Raw genomic sequence first — 19,331 nt, forward strand, 5'->3', positions numbered from 1 at the left:
AACCCCCCTCACCTATCTGCCCGTTGTAGCAGCCTCCCAGCACGTGATGCCAGTCCTTGGGATTGTACTCCAGGGTCACCACAGGGGACGAGGGCTTGAGGACGAGCTCTGGGGTGTAGGGTTTTTCTGCCAAGGAGGGATGAGTGAAGAGCAAAGGGTGAGGGCAGCCCCCCAAAAGCAGCCCCCAGCCCACCCTGCTGCCCCCACCCCATTCCCTGGCACAGCCATGCAGGATGAGGTGCCCATGTCACCTCATCCTGGGGTGACATGGAGACAGACCCCCCAGTACACAAATCTGCATTGTCACCCCTCTTCTTTGTCCTTTTCACTCCAAAATGCATCAGGTGTGAGCCAGGCTTGGACAGATCAGGGCAAGTCTCACCCTGGGCTCCTGCTGCCTCTTTCTTCCTTCATTGCCAATTGAACCACATCAACACAAGACCCTCATCTGAGGCTCCAGGCTCTGCTGCTTGTCCCAGCTCCAGGGCCGTGGATTTTACTGATTATTTCCCACCTTCCAGCTCCTGTTTCTCCCTGTTTCTGCACTGCTGTCAGGGCAAAGCAGGGGGCTCCCCCCGTGACCCTCCCTGGGGTTCTGCAAGGCCTCATCCCGCTCTCTGAGACACAAAGTGCTTCCCTGAGCTCCTGGTGGGATTGCCCTTACCCAGATCCCAGATGTAGGAATCAAAGTTCATGTCCTTCCTGCTGTCCTGGAAGTCCAGGGTGCAATAAGCCACGGCCACTGCCCTGTTGGCGTCGGGGTGCCAGGAGAGGTGCGTGGCCATCCTCCTGGGCGTGTTGGGGTCCCTTTGGGGAGACACATCAGCCAAGACAGGACAGTTGGCAAATCCCTGGGATGAACATCTCCCAGAGGGAGTTGTGGGAATCACAAGGAAACCAATCTGCAGCCCTCAAGCCTTGAGTGCAGGAAATGATTCTCCTGGGGGGCTGGGCGGGGGGAGAAGAGTTGATGATTTCATCGTCTTTCCAGTTATACCTTTCTAAAAATCCTATCATCTTACTGGATCTGACTCCTAAACGCCCCTGATGTGGAAATTAACCTTTGAGGCACCAAAAATAATAAGGGAAATCCAGAAGTGCCATCAGGAGATGCTCAGAGCTGAGTCTGACCCTGGTTCCCAACCCCAAATCAGCTGGGCAGGGCGAGGGGCAGGGATGGAGTGATGGAGCAAGGAGGGCTCAGCAGGTCTCTCATCCACAAACAGCACCAGAACCATTCCAGACTCACTGGAATTTAACTCCAGAAGTTTTCCCACTTTCTGTGAGGGTGCTTTGACCTCTGGTGAGGCTCCCCAGCTGTGCTACCTGAGGACATTGATGGTTTTGGCTGAGGGCTGCTCTTGCTCCTCATCTTCCTCGTCCTCTTCCTCCTCAAAATATTCCTCGTAGATGTCGATGGTGTTGTTCTGCCTGATGTAGTGCTCCATCAGCTGCAGGGACAGCATGGCCGTGTCCATGGGGAGCTCTGGGGGGCTCAGGGGGTCCGGGGGGGATCAGGGCAGGGTCTTACAGAGCTGAGGCGCTGGACACTCCTGGTGTAGACCTCTTCCCTCTCCACCTCCTCCCGGTAGCGCGTGGTCAGCTCCGAATTCTTGGGGTCGATGTGCTTGGGCCACCCCCCCTCCACATGGTTCACACCCTTGATGGCCACCTGCACCCGCTCCGTGTTCACCTGGGCACGGGGACACACAGGGCTCAACAGGTGCCTGACACACCTTGTCCCCTCAGGCCGGCTGACATCCCCGGATGTCCCCTCCACCTTCTCTGTGTCCTCCATACCTCGTGCAAGGCCATGACAGGGCCCTCCTGCACCGCAAAGTCCACGGGGTCCTGGGGGATGAAGTCTTCGGCCAGGCTGGGGTCGGGTGGGATGTCCACAGTCACCTCGGCCAGGAAGTCCGAGAAGCTGCAGGGCCGCCCGAACTCGCTGCGCTTCCGCGTGTACTCGTACTTGATCTCCATGGTGGGAGGGGATGGGAAGGACTGGGGGGCCTGGGGATGGAGATGATCAAAGGGAGCCCCAAAAAGGAGTGGGGGCCTCAGGGAGATGCAAATGTGAACAGAGACCCTGGAGAGGAAGGATGCTGAAAGAGACGGAGAACCTCGGGGAACCCCTAAAGGGAATGGGCTCTTGGATGGAGGACCCCACAAGGGCGTGGGGTCCTTTAGGGCCCCAGAAGACAGTGTGGGCCTTGGGAATGTCCCAAAAGGGAACAAAACCTTCAGGGAGTCCCAGAAGGACCCCAAGGGAACGGGAACCTTGGCAAACCCCAAATGTGAGCAGGGATCCTGTGGAGGGAGGACCCTGAGAGGGCCTCGAAGGGCAGCGGGAGCCTCAGGGAGCCCCAAAACGGAGGCGAGCCGCAGAGAGGGAGTGATGAAGCACCCAGGGTAACGAGAGACCCCGGTGGGGCCCCGTCCCGTCGGGGCCTGACCGGGGACGCGTCGCCGTTACCAGGCAACGCCTTGAGCACCCAATCACGTGACACAGGCACTGCCGTCACGTGACACACCCAGAGACGCCCTCCCCGAAATGGCGGAGAGCGCGGCGTCACGTGACCACCGCCATGTTGGGAAGGTCAACTCAGAGGTGCCCCAAACACTGATTATCCCCCCCCCCAAAAAAAACCCGCACGGGAGAGATTAATTTAGTCCAAGTGTTTATTATCTTTTCCCCGCAAAGGGAACATACAAATCCAGCCGGACTCCAGCTCCCAGCCGGAGTCCTTCAGTTAGTTCACATGCGATTACAACAGCTCTTCTACCAGTACCTTTACACGGAAATGTTAAAAGCCAAAAAAATAAAATAAAAAAATGCCTCGGGATTTTCCCCGAGGGGAGGGATGCTAGTCACGGGGAATATGGAGAGGGGGACTCGGGGGGGATGTCCTGGCCCTGGGTGGGGGCACAGCCACTGCCCTGTGTGCACCCTTTGGGGGTGTGGGTGGGATGGGGCAGGGGGTCCATCCCTGCTTCAGGGGGAAGGGGCCTTTCCTGGGGATCCATGTGCCAAAGGGCAGTCCCAAAGGGCCATGTTCAGCTTGTGCTGCTCTCTTGGCTCGTCATCCTGGGAATTGGGGATGAGCCCCCAGGGGTGGCAGGTCCATGTTGTCCCTTCCCAGGGATACCCCAGCAGTTCCTCTCCACTCCAGGGCTGCAGGAGGAGGGGAGCCTGCCCCAGCCCACACCTGCCCTGGGGAGCCAAAAAGAGCCTAAACCCACCCAAAAAACTGCTAGAAACACCATTGCAGTGCCCCCTGTCTGGAACAGAGCCAGCACCTCCCACAGCTCCCAAATCCTGGGGGGCAAAGCAAAGGAAAACCAGCAAGGCCAAGACATCCGTAATTCCTGGGCCTGGGAGCGTTTCCCTCCGGCCGGGGGGCAGCGAGGGGGGCACGGGGAGCTGGGATAGCCGGGAAGGGGGGTCGGGAAGGGGATGGGATCACTAGTGGTTGGTGCTGCATTGCTACGGGAGGCAGCGTGTCCCGGGATTTGTGCTCCAGAACATTCCCGAGCTGGCGCAAGGACGGGAGGAGACACCGGAGACCCCTCCATGCTCCCGGGAGCCCGTAAGGCAGCAGGGTTTGGGTCCGGGGGGCTGCCGAGGGCAGTGGGGTGCTGGGGGGCTCCAGGCTCGTCCTCCAGCCCCCGCCGTGTCTCCCAGCACTCGTTCTCTCTCCGGGGTCTTTGGTTTCCCGAGCGGAATCTCCTGCTAGGCCGGGAAGTCGCCGCGGTGCCGGACGTGCTCATCGGTGACCGCCAGGTACGTGGCTCTCATGCTCGGGGAGTACTGGGGGGCCACACGGGGGTCAGCACCCCAAAACTCCCCAGCCAGCCCCTGTGCTGCCCCGTGGGTTAATCCCAAATTAATCTGGGCATGGAAAGGCTCAGAGCCTGCTCTCAGCTTCTCTGAGGGCTGGGGGATATAAAGCCACCCCCCCCAACAAACCAGGACCCTTCAAGCCTGTCCAACTCCGCTTCATCCCTTCCCATGTTCATCCTCCACCTTCCCAGCTCCAGCCCAGCAGCAAATTCACCCCAAATCTGCCCGTGGGGTGTGTCTGTGGGATACCAGCGAGCCCAAGCCTCCAGCCCCTCCAGGATCGCATTCCTCCAGGATTTCACAGCAGGGAGCATCACCCCAGCCAGGCATTAAGGAAGATTATTTTGAGTTTGTTATTCTGGACTCGAAAAGTCTTTCCTCGGGGATCTGAATCCGGGGTAAATTAGACTATTCAGGGCTGGGAGAAGCGCTCCAATTAATCCCCCCCACTTGGGAGGAGGCTCTCGCCAGCTGCCAGGTCTGTGAGATGGGATCCAAGCCTCCACCTGATTGAAAAAATCATCCCTGGAGGAGGGGAGCACAGTATTCCTGCCATGGCAGCATTCCTGGAGTCACATCCTGACTGGGAGGAGTTTCACTGCTCCAGGGATGGCGATGGGGACCAGCATCCCAGTGTGTGGGAGCTGAAAATGCTGGAATGTGGCCAGGCACAAAATGTGGCCCAAAATGTGGCCCAAAGTGTGGCCCTTTGTCTCCCCTCCCTGAGCTCTCTGCATCCCAAAAGCCAAGCAGGAGAAGGGAATGAAGGGAAGTGTGGAAGGGTGAGGAGAGGGGAGAACCTCCAGGATAAGCCCCAGGATAAGGAGGGAGAAGGAAGTGGCTGAACTTACTCTTGATGGGCAACTTAGCTCCAAAATAATGGATGCAAAAATTAAAAGAAATCACAAAAAAAAAAAAAAAAAAAAAAAAAAAAAAGACAAGGAATAAAAAAATAAAGCAGCAATACCAGACAGGGCAGGATTAACGAGCAGGGAAATGGGAATGTGAAGGGACAGACTGCGAGGAGCATCCTCTGAGAGCCAGAATGGAGAGGAAACACTGGGGAGGGAGGGGAGGGTTATTTTGATGTCCCCCAGCATGTGGCTGTGCCCTCTGCCCATGGGCAGCCAGGAACTGAGTTAGAGCCGGGCAGGGGAGCCACGTCCTCTGCCAGGGCAGGAGGGACCCGGATCTCCCCTCCCTGTCCCACCCCGGCCAGCGGCTCTCGGTGACCCAGAGCAGCCACCCAAGGTGACCCCCCTGCGGTGTCACGAGGATTTGGCCTCTGGTGGCCATCGTACCGTGGGGGGAGGAGAGCCTCTGCCGATGAGGGGCACGTTCTCATAGCGGGGGTTCCCTCCGAAGAGCACGGCCTGGTTCCTGGGGGGCACAGGCAGACCCCCGTCACCGCCCGTGCCCAGCACGGCTCCCTGCCCGCCCCGGGGGCTCGGGGGGTCTCACATGTACTCGGAGACGGGGGCGTTGGACACGGTCTGTGCTGGGGGGTGGAGGCTGCTCTGGCTGCCCAGGCTGCTGCTGTAGCTGCAGAAGCTGCGCAGCTGCCCCCGGGGCGGGCGGTGCGTGGCGATGCGCCGGGCCTGAGGGTTGAAGGGGTCCTCCTCGTCCATGTCATCGTAGTCCCGGTCCCTGTGGGGACAAGGTGCTGGCACAAGCCCTGGCTCCCAAAGGCCGGCTCTGTGCCCACGGTGAGGGCGGGGGGCTGGGGCAGGGGTCTCACACCCACCGCCCTCCCAGCTGCTTCCAGGCGCGTGGGGCCGCGCAGATCACCGTGGAGAAGGCAGCGGCCGCCAGCAGGGAGAAGAGCCCGAGGTAGAGCAGCCCCTCCACGCCGTCGTAGCAGATCCCGATGAGGCCATCCAGGTAATCCTGGCGGGACACGGGCAGGGAAGCGCTGCTGGCACCGCAGGGGGACCCCAGAGCTGGTCCCCAGCCAGCCCCCCCTCACCTTGTGCAGCCCCCGGCAGTCCAGCAGGGCCGTCAGCTGGTGCAGGCTGCTCTCTGAGGAGTTGAGGAGCTGCTGGACACCCAGAAGGTCTTTCTGTGGGAAAAGGGGGGTCAGGCAGCTCTGGGGAGCAGAAAGAGGGATGGGGATCCCTGTTCCCCCTCCTGTACCTCAGCTGTTGGGAAGAGGGGCAGTGCATACTGGATGAGCCCCTGGACCTGGATCTGCATGGTGGTCAGCGAGCGCTGGAACACGGTCAGAGCCTGCAGGGGGGAGTGGGGAACAGTCACAGACCCCTCCCCAGCCCCAGGACACCCCCAGCCCCAAGGGGGGAGTGTCCCCTGCCCCTGTACCTGCTGGAAGGGGCTGCTCAGGCTCTGGTCACAGTACAGGTAATAATGAGCCACCTCTGTAGAGAGAATGGGAACATCAGCAGGAGCATCCCGCGGCACAGGGAGCTGTTGGGGACACAGTGGCAGTGGGGGGCACCGGACCCCTGGCTGGGTTTTGGGGTCCTGCCCGTGCTCACCTCACAGCCAGCTCTCACCTGCGCTGATCTCATCGTCTGTCTGGTTCATGATGAACTTGTCCGGGGCCACGCAGAAATCGCTGGTGCCCTGTGGGGACAGAGGGACGTCCGTGATGCCCACAGTGCTCAGCACAGCCCCAACCAGCCCTTCCCTCCCCTCCTGCCCCACTCACCACCGCGGCCGCCGTGTCCACGGCCAGGGAGGCCCAGCTGAGGACCAGCATGAGCAGCCCACAGCACAGCATCCTGCAGGGAGAGCGGGGAGCACGAGTGGGGAGCATGGCTGGGGGTCCCCACGAGCCCCACGACCATCCCCGGGGTACTCACATGACCAGGAGGCAGCGGGAATGCTTGGCCAGCCCCAGGCAGGCCAGCAGGCAGACGGTGAGGACGAGGATGAAGAAGAGCAGGTAAGCCAACCACCTGTGTGCAGAGGAAGGCTCTGTGACACACGGCCAGCTCCCCAGCCCTGCTGGGACACCCTGGAACGCTGGAGCTCACCGGTAATACTCCACATAGGCGACCTGTCCCGACAGCTCGGTGAGGTCAGCGCTGACGCCCCGCCAGGCCGGCAGCCCCTGGAGCTGCAGGGCAATGCTGCTGGCCAGCTGCTGGGTGAACTTGAGGGTCTGCACGTAATCCCCCCGCGAGGCCAGGAGCTCGTTCAGCCGCGCCAGGTGCTGCTCCAGCGCTCCCTCCATCTGCAGCGTGGTGCTGGCAACCTGCGGCCACCGGGATGGTCAGCACCCACCAGCCTGGCAGAGCTGCCCCCGTCCCTGGAATGCTCTTTCTTCCACCCCGCTGTGCCCAAGCTGGATCCATCCTTCAGAACAGCCCTGCCAGGGCCCTGACCCGGCCCTGCCGGGCCACAAAGGTCCCATTCTGTGGGGTGACGTCACCCTCCCGCGCTCGGCACAGCACGGCCAGCCTGCGGGCTCGGCCCCACGTCCCTCCCTGTGCTTTTACCAAACCCAGCACAGGGCATTGATGCACCCTGGGGACTGCAGCCCTACCAGGGAGTCGATGCCAGTGAGGGTCTGGTTGGCGTGGTCCAGGGCATAGAGCAGCTGGAAAACCCCGTCGTTGGTCTCGCTGTTCCCGTAGAAGCCGATGCCAACGGCCGCGCTGTGGGCAAGAGGGGACCCCGATGAGAGGGGAGGGACACGCTCACCCCGCTGGACAGGGGACACTCCCCGGGGTGTCCTGCTTTTGGGGCAGGGCAGAGACAAAGAGTGGGACAGGGACAGCGCCATGATGGGAACTTGCTCCTGCTGGTGGCCAGGGGACAGCCGGAGCCACTCCGTGGGCATGGTGGGTTGGAAGCTCCTCCTGCCAAACCCTGAGAGATTGAGGGCAGAGGGGCTGGGCCAAGCAGATTAGGGGGATCCGCTGGAAGCGCCGTGGCTCCTGATTAAACCTTTGGCTGGGAGCTGAAGCGGCTCCAGGCCCTGTGGAGAGCTCCCTGCAGCTGCTGCAGAGCTCCCCACGGAGCAGGGATGGAGCTCAGAGCTGGCTCCGAGGACAGAGGTGCCCATGGCCGTGTCCTGAGCACGTGCCCACACGTGGCCAGTGCACACGGTGCTCGCCAAACCCCGGTACAACCGACAGACACCGGCCCACTAATGGCCACCACTAGCCCTTGCACGGCCACCAACGGGCTGCTGGGGGGGTTTAAAGCCCCTGGGAGCTGCAGAGTGGCTCTGCCGTGGTGGGGGGCTGGGGGAGCTCGCTGAGCTCATTAGTGCCGTTTCCCTGTCTCTCCGTTTCCGTGCTCCGTGCGAGGCTCGCAGGCAGCCATCTCGCTCCGCCCCGGCCAAGCGGCCCCTTTGTCTGGAGCGAGGGTCGTGGCCAGGCAGCCAAAGGGGCCCGTGGCCCATCCTGCTCCCCCCCAGGCCAGCAATGCCAGGGGACACTCGGGACAGCTGCCCTGAGGGTCCTCCCAGCCGTGGCTGTCCCGAACCGAGGTGGGCTTGGACAGCCCCCAGAGCGGTGCCGGGTGAAGAAGTGTCGTCCCCTTGTCTAATTGTTGTGGCTGCAATTAAGGTCGGGCACAAGGGAGCTGCCAGCTGGGTCACGCTGCCGTCCGCCATCTGCTCTGGGCTGGGATTAGTGATCGGCCACGTTCCCGCCCGGGATTAGCCGGGAAGGCGGCACAGCCGTGACGGGGACGGGGATGGGGCTGGCCCGCAGCTGGTCCCTGGGGCTGCCCCAGCAGCTGCACGGGAGGAGGCAGGGATGGAGCGCATTTAATTGAACAGATCTAATTAAAGCGACTCGCGGCTGGAGCGCAGAGTCCCCTCGGTGACAGGGGGACAGCACCGGGTCCCTGTCCCCGTCCTCACCAGCAGATGAGCCCGGCGGTGACGGCCATCCAGGTGACAAAACATGAGTGGGGCCGTTTGGTCTCGGGGTCCTGGTCCCTCTTGCAGCAGCACAGGCAGATCAGGTACACGATGAGGAAGAGGAGGTTGAGGCCGAGGCACACGGCGGCCACCAAGCCCAGGAAAAGCAGCGACTGGAAGGAGAGAGGGGACAGTCATCAGCCGTGACCCGCTGGTCCGCCCGGGATGCGGCCGCGTTCAGCCCCACGGGACTGTCACGTGGGGAAGAGGAAGTGTCCCTTGTCCCCATCCCTGTCCCCATTCCCACGCAGGGCCCCCGAGCCGCGGTGGCCGAGCCGGGGGGTGCAGCCGCCGCTTGCCGGGGATGTCGGGGCAGCGGGACCCCGGCGCTGTCCCCCCTCCCCATGCAGGGGTCACGGCGGGCCGTGCCGGGGCGCCGCGGCGGGCCCGGGAGCGCAGGGCAGGGGCTCCGGAGGAGCGATGGAAGCGCTGAGGCCGGGAGGGGAGCGGCGGGGCCGGGGGTGCCGGTACCGGCTGGCCCGGGCGGGGGGGGCCGGGCGATGAAAGGCGCTTTGTGCGCCGTGAGATCAGAGCCGGCGCCGGGAGCCGCCGGGGAGCGGAGCGGGGAGCGCGGGGCGAGCGGGACCCAGCGCGGGGAGAGCCCGGGGGGCGCGGGGGTCCCGGGCCGGTACCTGCTGGTAGTCGGGGTCCTGCGGGCGGAAGGTGCTGGGCACGGGCTGCAGGCTCGGGCCGCGGTGCGGGAGCCCGTGCAGCCAGGCCGCCCACCAGGGCGCCAGGTAATCGGCACGGGCGGGCCCCATGGCGGGCCGGGGTCGCCGCGCTGCCGGGCGGGGGGCGGCGGTGCCGCCACGCCGCGGGCTCTGCCCGCCCGCCCCGGACCCGCCCCGGCAGCCACCCACCGGCACCGGCACCGCCCCCCGGGCCCGCCCCCGCCAGCTGCGCTGTGTCCGCGGCAGGGACGCCGCCAGCGGGACACCGCGCCCCAAAGATCCTGCGGGACGGGCACCGCACCCGGTCGGGCCCCGCTGTACCGGACACCGCGCACAGGACACGCTGCACCGGACACCGCGCACAGGACACGCCGCTGGCCCCCTGTGCCAGCCCGGGCCGGGACATCCCCACCTGTCACCCCACGGCCACCCACGAGCAAGGGGGTGGCTCAAGGTTTGGTGCCCACAGGTACCAGAACCGACCCCCGCGCCCCTCTGATGGATACAACACCAGCCCCAGGACCCCCGGAACAGCCCCGAGAGCCCTGGAGTGGCTCCAGGGCCAGGAAGAGCGATTTGTGAAACACCAAACGTGACATTTCGAACAGTTTTTTATTTATTTTAACAAACACAGAGAATCCAACAGGTAGCCAGCTGATCCCGGCTCATTTCAGCTCCTTCACGGCCAGACCTGGGGAGGAGAGAGAGGACGTGGTCTGAGGGGGGCTCAGGAATGGAAAAGGGGTGCCTGGAGCCCTCCAGCTCTGCAGGGACACCCAGCACTGACCCAAGGCACTGGTGGTGACACCAGTTCCAGGGACACTGGGAACTCTGCAGGGACACTCCCACAGCCCCTCTCAATCCCAAGCATCCAAGACGAGATTCCCAGGATACCTGGGGGCAGGGACTGCTTCAGCTTCTCAGCCTTCTCCTTGTCGGTGATGACCAGGGTGTAGAGGTACCGGCTGCAGCGCACCTTGAACTTCACATTGTCCTTGTTCTTCTTGATCTTGACAGCTGTGGGGTGGAGGAGACAGCAGGGACACCCCAGTGTCATCCCTGGGAAACCCGACCTGCTCCCTTCCCTGCAGAAACCTCCAGCTCCATCCAGAGCGGGGATGGGGAGGAAAAAGCTCTTTGAGGGCTCTCTCAGTGCTCAATTCTCCCACCAAAACATTCCCGAGGGATCCTGCGACAGGCAGATCCAAACAAGCGGGAAAAGAGGGAAAACTCTTCCCGTGTTGTTGAACAGTGAGACGAGGCAGCTCCTCATCTCAATTATCCTCATTTTGTGGTGGCAACAAAAGTCTCCCACTGAGGATGAATCACCCGTTGTGAGAGAACTCCCAACGTTCAGCATCCCGCAGAGCAGGGGGATATTTGGGAATTGCTTCTGGGAGCTCCTCAGTGTCCACAGGGACATGCTGGAACATCCCACCCTCCTGCCCCACTCACACTTGGCGTCCTTCCTCCGCGCCGTCAGCAGGAAATCCTTGATCTCCTCAATCTTGCGAGGCTGCAAAGCCAAACACAAACCCGTGGAATCGCGGAATGGCTCAGGCTGGAAGGGACAGCTCATCCGGTTCCAGCTCCCATGAGCAGCGGCAGCTCCCGGGCCTGCAGCGCTTCCAGGGATGTGCTCTCCGCACATTCCCAAAGCTCATTCCCCAGGACCCCCGACCCATTCTGCAGCACGCAGGGACCCCCAAATCCACCCCTCCCTCACCCCCGGGGACCCGCACCCTCCCCTCCCTCACCCCCGGCACCCCTCGCAGCCCCCCGGCCGCTCACCATGGTTCCAGCTCGGCTTCGGTTGCTCCAACCTGCGGCATAAACGAACCAAGATGGTGTCAGCGCAGCCCCCCGCCCACCGCCTCCCCCGGCCGCCATCGGGTCCCCCCACGCCCCCTCCTCCCCCGTGCCCGCCCCGGTGCCGCCCGGTGCCGCGAGGCCGCGGATGGCGGCGGATGCTCCGTTCCCCCCCCACCGCTCCCCCCGGCAGCCATCGCCCACCCGCAGCCGCTGCGCACACACCGGAAATGAGAGCGGCACTTCCGCATTCGGGCCTTTATTTCCTACGGCGCGGACGGTGCCCAAAAAGCTCCCGATGTCGATGGCGATGGCGATGATGGCGGTGGCGATGGCGGCTCAGGCCGCAGGGCGGGCGGCGGAGGCCGCGGAGCGGATCCCGGGCACCTCCATCCTCCCGGGGCCAGCCGGGCACGGGGAGCAGCCCGGGCTGCTTGCGCTTTCCCGAGCCTCGGGATCTCTCCGTTCCTCCCCAGCCCTGCTCCCGGGAGATGCTGGTGCCCGGGTAGCGCTGTAATGGAGCGGTTTTACCACAAGAGAGAGCTTCAACCCCGCCGAAAACCCCAAAACCATTCAAACCACCCCAAAACCATTCAAACCACCCCAAAACCATTCAAACCACCCCAAAACCATTCAAAGCACCCCAAAACCCCGGGCAGAATCCTTGGGGATGGGTGGCGAGGGGCAGGAACGCCGTTCTGTCGCTGTCCCCGTCCCTAAGGCGGATTTTGGGGGGATGCTCCCCAGGGATGCTGGATGTGGTCACCACCCCCAGGAGCTCCCAGTATCACCCCAATCCCAGTTACTGGGGTGAAACCCGCAGCTGCCAGCCCAGGGCTCCCACACAGGAGATGATTTTAGGGTGGGATCCTTCTCCCCCGCCATCAAACGAGCTTTTTAATTGTTTGATTTACTTATCTCCTCTCTGATGGGCTGATCTACTCCGCTGCCTTTTAATTGCTCCCAAACTCGAGCGGTTTTTCATGTTTTAAGAAATGCTGAATAGTGTAATTAAACCCCTGGCAGCGTAAATCAGCGGCGCGGGAGGACGACAGCCCCGAATTAAAGCTTTTGGCATAACAATAAAACTAAACTGGCATGAAAAGTGCCCGTTTTGGCACCAGCGCTGAATGCTGATGCCGAGGGGGGCTGAGGCACCGTCCAGGCACCCCAAAATACCCGGCGTTTTGTGGGATCGTGGAATGATTCGGGTTGGGAGGGAGATTAAGGCTTTCCCTGTTCCTTCCACATCCCTGGAAGTGTCCAATGCTGGGTTGGACGTTTTGGAGCAGCCTGGGGTAGTGAAAAGTGTGGGGGTGGAATGGGATGAGTTTAGGGTCTCTTCCCACCCAAACCATTCCATGACTTCATGATCCCTTCATTTGTGCCATTAATGAAGATATGGAATAACACAGGTCCCAGTGAGGACCCTGAGGACTCTGAGCCATTGACCAGGACCCTCTGGATGGGGACATTCCAACCAATTCCTTATCCATCCACAATCCAGCCATTTGTCTCCCAAAACTGCCTCACCATGGGAGCGGGGGAAGGGGCTGGGTGTGGGGTGCCCCCTCCCCTGCACCCCTGGAGCAGCGTCATTCCCACCCTTCCCAGGGAAAGGAATCGCTTTTCCTTTATTAATAACATTTAAAGCCGAGTGGGTGCCTAAATCAACAAAAATAATTCATGAGAGTCATTAGCTCCTCAAAGTCAGGCTCCTTTTACGACCGACTTTAAATTAAAAAAAAAAAAAAAATAAAAAAAAAAAAATAAAAAAATCCCAACCCCAAACCCCACCACGTTCGGAATCCGCAGCTTTTCCAAGACATCAAATGCGTTTCCTGCCGCCTCCCCCCCGGCCCGGCTCCACCGCCAGAGGAAATTCAATTAACGGCCTTAATTCACCCTCCGACTGCCAGTTTTAGATTAAAAAAATCCTTCGGATTCTGCTCGGGAAGCGCCGTGAAAGGATCGGGGGGGAGGGTTTGAACCTCGTGGTTTGGGGGTGCTGTGAAGCCCCTCGGTGTGGGGTTTGGTGGACGGGTCAGTGAGGACCCTCCCCCTTCCTCCTCCTCCTCCTCCTCCTCTTCTCCAACATCTCCAAAGGCACCGGGAGCTGCGAGTCCATGGAGTCACATGGAGGAAAAATGAGATTCCAAATGCACCCCGAGGTTTCCCATCTTCCCAGCGCCCCTCTCCCGGCACCTGCGGCTGCTGCTGTCCCCTCTTGGGGACCTGGTGGCACAGCTTTGGGGTCAGCAATTTTTATTGCGTTTTTTTTGGTTCTGCTCCATCCCCGGATCCCGGGGCGGACAGAGACGGAGGGAGAGGAAGCTCCGGAACCCCCCGTGGGTCAATTATCATTAAGGACAGGTAATTAACCTGTCCTTAATGGAGCTGCAAACAAGAGGAACCTCGGCAGGGCTTTGGGGCTGGGACGGCACTGGTGGGACAGGGAGGGGGGGTCCCTGTGGCAGCTGCTGGTGCCCCCGACCCAGGGGCACAGGAGAGCCGGGGAGCAGGGAAAGGGGGGAAAGGAGGGAAAGGGGGGAAAGGGGGGAAAGGCCAGGCTGGATGTGACTCGGAGCAACCTGGGACAGTGGGAGGTGTCCCACAGCAAGGGATGGCGCTTGGAGAGCTTTGAGGTTCTTCCAACCCAAACCATTCCAGGATTCTGCTCTCAGTTTTGGGGTCCCACAGCAGGCTGGAGTGTGGGAGGTGGCCCCATCCTCAGGAGCAGGGACATCCCACGGGTGCTGTGCCCCACTTTGGGTTGAGTTTGGGGACACGAGAGGCTGAGAGACACGGCTGGGATGTGACAGATGGAGCTGTGCACCCTGACACAATTCCAGGACCATTCAGCCTGGAAAAGACCTCCAGGACCGAATCCAAGCTGTGCCCCATCCCCACCTTGTCCCAGCCCAGAGCTCTGAGTGCCACATCCAGCCCTTCCTTGGACACCTCCAGGGATGGGCACTCCAACCCTCCCTGGGCAGCCCCTGCCGATATCTGAGCACCTTTTCCATGGAGAAATTCCCCTGAATTCTTCCCAACACGTGTCTCCGTGTCCCCACACCGTTCCAGGGCGGTGGCACCGCTCTGGCACCGCTGGCACCACTGGTTTGTTCCTCCAGCCCCCGGTGTCCCTCGGAACAACGGCTGTGCCTGGAGGTGGAGGTGGGAGCTGCCAGAGGGAACAGGAGACACGACAGGACACGTTCACTGGAGATTCGGGGCACAAACTGCAGCAGGAATTGATTTCTCCCCCAGTTTACTGGAATTTCTCCCCCCAGCACAGAGGAGAAAGGTGGATTGCCCTCTCTGCCGTGTTCTGGGAGCATTTATCACTACCAGGGGCAGGAATATCTCCCCTCTCTCTCCCTATTTCCCTTTTTCTCCTCTTTCACTCTCATTTTCTCCTCGCTCAGATCTCCGTGCGGGGCCCGGCGGCGCTGCCGGGAGCCGATCAATCCGCTCCTAACGCAGCTCCCCCGGCCCCATCCATCAGCCCGAGCATCCGGAGCTTCGTGGGCAATTTGGGGCCCAAACCAGCCCATTTGGAGGCTCTGTCATATTTTCTCCGTCTCTTCCCCTTTTGTTCCGTGTTTGTGGAGGACAAAGGCGGGCGCAGGCTGAGGGGGGAAGAGGCAGAGCTGAATCCCAAGAAACAAAGCGCCTGTTTTCATGGAAATGCCCTGGAAAGGAGGCTGCAAATTTGGGGAAGGGGGAGCACAGGGCTGGGGAAAGCTCTAGGAGGGAGTTGAGTTCAGTGTTGGCATCGTGGTGTGGCCAGAGCAGGGAAAAGAAAGGATAACTGGGCTGGAAGTTTGCCTGCAGGCATCGGGCACTGTTTGAAGCTCTGGAATACAGATAAATTTTTTAATTAGGGATGGGTTGGGCCGGATCCTGCCCGGGCAGAGCATCCAGACGGGAGCCAGGAGCAGCAGCCGGATGGGGAGCGGCTCCTGCTTTGCCTGCAATTGTTTTGGGAGGGCTGGGAGGAGCTGGAGCCAGGGGGTGACACCCCAATGTCACCCCCTGTCCCCCTCAAAGGGGATCTGTCCTGGCTGGGGCACAGGATGGCACGTGAGGTGCTGTGTCCCGCCCCCGTGTGTCCCTCACATGTCCCCCCGATGTCCCCAGACCCACCGGGGTCACCGATAGTGACACCTGACACACCCAGGACCTGATGGGATGCAGACCCCCACCCATGGGTGCTGGAGGAGGGGGTGCCGTGGGTGGGCACACACCAGGGTGCTGGCGGGTGCTGGCACCACGGCACACGGAGCGGGCAGTGTGTGACACGGACGGGTGACATCCGTGGTGGCACCGCCGGGTGAGGAGGGAGCAGCTCCCTGTCACCCCTCTCGTCTCCAGCCGAATTTGGTGTCATCCTGCAGAGGAAGATTATGGTAATTTTCCTCCCCCCCTCACGCATAATTTTCCGACCGGGCTGCAGCAGCGGCTGTGGGAGAGGCTGGGTGATGGGAATGTCATCTGCGATTCCATTATCTCCTCCTGCCTCCCTGCTTTCTTTTTCCTTGTGAAACCTTCATCAAAATCTGTCGATCTAATTAGGACAATTACAGCGCGAGGACAGCTGAAACCCGCCCAGAGCCGCAGCGGCGAGAGGGGGCACCAGGCTTTGGGAGGGGCTTTGAAGGTTTTTTTGGGATTTGGCTCTGCAGGGGAACGGATGGGATCGGGGTGTCCCAGCCCCATGTCTTGTGGGGTGTTGGTTTTAGGGTGCACAGCCCCAAGAGGATGGGAGTGACCCCAGAGGTCCTGCCGGGGGACAGGGAGGCTGCACGGGCTGGTGACACCTCTGTGTCCCACCCCGCTGGCTGTCACCACCTGCGGGGGTCTCAGCACCTCTCTGGGGACAGCCGCCACCCCTGCCCGTGTCCCCCCGTCCCCGGTGGGTGCCGCTCGGCGAGGGGAGCCCCGGTTCTCTGCAGCTCCCGGATCCTCATTGGTATTCCAGGGCCGCGCCGTGGCAGCTGGCTGGATGGGAGCGGAGTGACAGCGGTGACAGGTAACGCCAGCCTCGGCGGCAGCCGGCGGCTTGGCAGCCAGGCCACAGCTCCGCTGGCCACCCGGAGCCGTGTCCCCACCCCGGGATGTGCCCTGCTGGATGCTCCGGGATGGGGGAGCTGCTCCAGGGGGATGCTCCACCAGCCACGGGCACAGCGAGGACAGAGCTCCGTGTCCCCACGGTGGAATAAGCCATGGCAGCATGGGGAGAGCCCGGGGGATGGATGTCCCAGAATCCGGGCTCCTGAGCTCTGCCGTGGGCGCAGCAATGTCACCCTGGGGATGCTCCACCAGCCTCGGGGACGGCGGCAGCGAGGGCACAGCTCCGCCGGGATCCAGATCCGTGTCCCCGCGCTGGGATGTGCCACTGGAGGACAGGGACAGCCCCCGGGGATGCGCCAGGCCCCCGAGCTCTGCTGTGGGTGCAGCGATGCTCAGCCCGAGGCGCTGGGGAAGCTCCGAGCAGGGAATTGGGGAGCAGCCCCTCGTGCCGCACCGAGACGGGGACAAAAAGCCAGGCGGGGACATTCTGTGACCCTGCACCCATCCCGGGGGGGCTCAGGGGGAGGGACACGGCGGGCAGAGCCGGCTGCACGGGCAATTAAGGGAAGTGCCAATTGTCAGCGCCGGTGATTAACGCTGCTCCAAATCCGCATGAATATTAACGGCCGACACGGCCCAGGCTCCCGCGCCATGAATTCTGGATGAATCTTAAGATAAATCGTTTGGATAACTTAGCGGCAGCTGTACTCCCTCGCCACCCGCTGCCTCCCAAAATCAGCTCACGTCAGGCGAGAGGAGCCGGCACGGACCGGGAATCGCCGCCGGGAATGGCTGCTCGGGGCTGGAATGGGAGAGCAGGGGACAGCGGGGTGCCCAGGGCTCCCCAGAGGCGAAGGAAAAGAGTCCGCGGCTCTGGCGCCTTCCCAGGAACTGGTGACAAATCCTGTCACTCGCCACACTGGTGTTGTCTTTGCAGGGAGATATTTGCTTTGCCTCGGGGGCTCCTTCCCGGAGGGATGGCATTTGTCACCGGCGTTATGGATGCAGCGCGTCCCCTCTCCTGACACCGCGTTCCCATTAGCGGGAGCGCATCCCGCTCCTCCAGCCCTGCCTTGAGCATCTCCAGGCCCAGGTGTGGAGATCCATCTTCCCTGCGGGGACCTGCCACGGCCCCGGCCCCTCTTCCCATTGGCATTCAGCCGCCGGTCCGAATGCAGCGGAGCCGCCGCCGCGTCCTCGGGGGCCGGAGCCTTGATTGCATCCTTGTGCTTCCATAAATCAGCCCGGGGAGCCTGGCAGCGCGAGGGGGGAATGGCAATGCCACAGGCAGGGGACGAGAGAGCAGCTGTGTCACTGGGGTGGGACTCAGGGACCACCCTGTCCCCGGGATGGGATGTGGGGATCAGGATCACCCTGTTCCCAGGATGGGATGTGGGGACCAGGATCACCCTGTCCCCAGGATGTGACACAGGGATCACCCTGTCCCTGGGATGTGACACAGGGATCACCCTGTCCCCAGGATGGGATGTGGGGATCAGGATCACCCTGTCCCAAGGATGGGATGAGGGATCAGGATCACCCTGTTCCCAGGATGGGACACAGGGACCCCCCTGTCCCCAGGATGGGAAGCACACCACCATGCCAGGAGCTTTCCCAGGAAGAGAACAGCTTCTCCCATCCAGCACCTTCATCCTGGGGCACCTTTGTGTCCTGTGCTGTCCAGGGATGCTGCCGGAGCTGGGACCTGCCCCGATGCCCTCTGGATCTCCGGGTTTGGGCAGCCTCAAGAGCTTCCCTTGGGGGGGATCCGCTTCCTCCTCCTCTTCCTCCTCCTCGCCCCTCCCATCCATGGCCCGGCAGAATCCCGTCGCAGCCCCTGGGTGACCTGCCGTGGCACTGAGCCCGTGGAAAGCTGCAAACGCGACCCTCAGCTGCCAAAACACCGTCAGAAAAATCAGGAAATCAGGTGCAAATGGCAAGAGGAGATTAACGGGAGAGGAGCGATTGAATCAGGGGCCATTAACAGATTAAATCATTACATGGAATCAGATCAGCGCACAAATAATATGAATAATAAACGTGGCTCGGGGGCAGCAGCTCATGCTTCCAATTTATCTCAACCAGAAGGCGAGGGCTGGTGACTGCCACCACCCACGTGGTCCAGGGACAGAGGACACGTGGAAGAGCTCCTGGCTCGGGGACAATGCCACCAGATGTGTCAGTGTGACCCTGCCCCTTTCTAGGGGTCCCTTTTGGGGTCCAGACTCAACCCAATGAGGTCTTGCACCTCCACAGCCCTGCAGGGACCACCCTGAGCCACTCTCCTCATCCAGCCTTTCCTTCTCCTCCAAATCTCCTTCCTGCTTGTGTTTCCTTCCCTGCCCAGGTTCCCCTCTGGAGAAGGGGAGCAACCAAAAGGTTCAAAGGCAGCGCACACACGTCAATAAAAGGTTCCAAACAATGAGAAAATGTCTTTTCTCCCCAACTTAATTTCATTCTCATCACCAAAAATCGCAGGGAGCTGGAAACAAAGCCTGAGCAGCCTCTGCATGGACACGGGGAGGGGGTCGAGTCCTTCCTCGGCTGCCACAGGGTTAATTCACATCTCAGCATCATCACATTTTTTTTTCTGCTGGTGAATCCTTTCTTCCCGAAATTCCTGCTTGCCCAGGAAGGCTGGAGAAAGTCTGAGCTGCTGTGACAACACCTGGGAACAAGTATTATTATGTGGTGTGACAAGGTTTGATGAATTCCTGTGTGCCTGGGGGAAGGGACTAAGTAGGTGAATGAAGTGCGAATATTCTCTGTGACAATCAATACCCTCGATTGAGCCGTCTCCGCAGATGTGACATTTGGATTTCACTTCCTTGGACGGACTAACCGGATTTATGTCCTTGGAAAGCAGAAACAGCAGGGAGCGAAGGGCTGGAAGTGGCTGGCACGGCGTGGGCACAGGGGTGGGGATGATGGGTTGGGGTCATTGGTTGGGGTTATGGAGATGGGGTGGTGGATTTGGGGTGATGGATTGGGGTGATGGGTTTGGGATGATGGGGTGATGGGTTGGGGTCACTGGTTG

General features: G+C 61.5%; 3 protein-coding genes across 6 annotated transcripts in view; all 3 read right to left on the bottom strand.

Moving 5' to 3' along the window:
* Positions 1 to 2,450, bottom strand: part of DNAI2 (dynein axonemal intermediate chain 2) — a 5,273-nt gene extending 2,823 nt beyond the window's left edge. Inside the window, exons 1-5 of the mRNA XM_015645461.3 lie at positions 1,801 to 2,450; positions 1,532 to 1,693; positions 1,327 to 1,451; positions 665 to 807; positions 13 to 126 (exon numbers count right to left, since the gene is read on the bottom strand). Coding sequence (XP_015500947.1) covers positions 13 to 126; positions 665 to 807; positions 1,327 to 1,451; positions 1,532 to 1,693; positions 1,801 to 1,983 — 727 coding nt within the window. The 5' untranslated portion in view covers positions 1,984 to 2,450. The remainder of the gene's footprint in view (positions 1 to 12; positions 127 to 664; positions 808 to 1,326; positions 1,452 to 1,531; positions 1,694 to 1,800) is intronic.
* Positions 2,451 to 2,664: 214 nt separating this feature from the next.
* On the bottom strand, positions 2,665 to 9,538 carry TTYH2 (tweety family member 2). Of its 3 annotated transcripts, XM_019008551.2 has the most exons (15): positions 9,371 to 9,538; positions 8,679 to 8,851; positions 7,350 to 7,461; positions 6,838 to 7,058; positions 6,664 to 6,759; positions 6,510 to 6,582; positions 6,355 to 6,424; positions 6,161 to 6,216; positions 5,978 to 6,070; positions 5,811 to 5,903; positions 5,589 to 5,731; positions 5,306 to 5,491; positions 5,146 to 5,224; positions 4,696 to 4,708; positions 2,665 to 3,811 (listed from the first exon to the last, which is right to left on the bottom strand). In XM_019008551.2, the coding sequence occupies exons 1-15, from the start codon at positions 9,497 to 9,499 to the stop codon at positions 3,768 to 3,770; spliced, it is 1,581 nt and encodes a 526-aa protein (XP_018864096.1). In that variant the 5' UTR covers positions 9,500 to 9,538; the 3' UTR covers positions 2,665 to 3,767. The 3 variants fall into 3 exon arrangements, with proteins under 3 accessions (XP_018864096.1, XP_015500773.1, XP_015500772.1); XM_015645287.3 differs by lacking the exon at positions 4,696 to 4,708 and having other exon boundaries at positions 9,371 to 9,537; XM_015645286.3 differs by lacking the exons at positions 2,665 to 3,811; positions 4,696 to 4,708 and adding an exon at positions 4,174 to 4,350.
* A 464-nt stretch (positions 9,539 to 10,002) lies between these two features.
* On the bottom strand, positions 10,003 to 11,494 carry RPL38 (ribosomal protein L38). Of its 2 annotated transcripts, none has more exons than XM_015645454.2 (5): positions 11,423 to 11,494; positions 11,201 to 11,232; positions 10,865 to 10,925; positions 10,304 to 10,426; positions 10,003 to 10,100 (listed from the first exon to the last, which is right to left on the bottom strand). In XM_015645454.2, the coding sequence occupies exons 2-5, from the start codon at positions 11,201 to 11,203 to the stop codon at positions 10,075 to 10,077; spliced, it is 213 nt and encodes a 70-aa protein (XP_015500940.1). In that variant the 5' UTR covers positions 11,204 to 11,232; positions 11,423 to 11,494; the 3' UTR covers positions 10,003 to 10,074. The 2 variants fall into 2 exon arrangements, with proteins under 2 accessions (XP_015500940.1, XP_015500941.1); XM_015645455.3 differs by having other exon boundaries at positions 11,444 to 11,474.
* Between the last annotated feature and the right edge of the window lie 7,837 nt (positions 11,495 to 19,331).

Source organism: Parus major, chromosome 18 (assembly GCF_001522545.3).
Source record: "Parus major isolate Abel chromosome 18, Parus_major1.1, whole genome shotgun sequence".
In the NCBI taxonomy this organism is placed as follows: Eukaryota; Metazoa; Chordata; class Aves; order Passeriformes; family Paridae; genus Parus; species Parus major.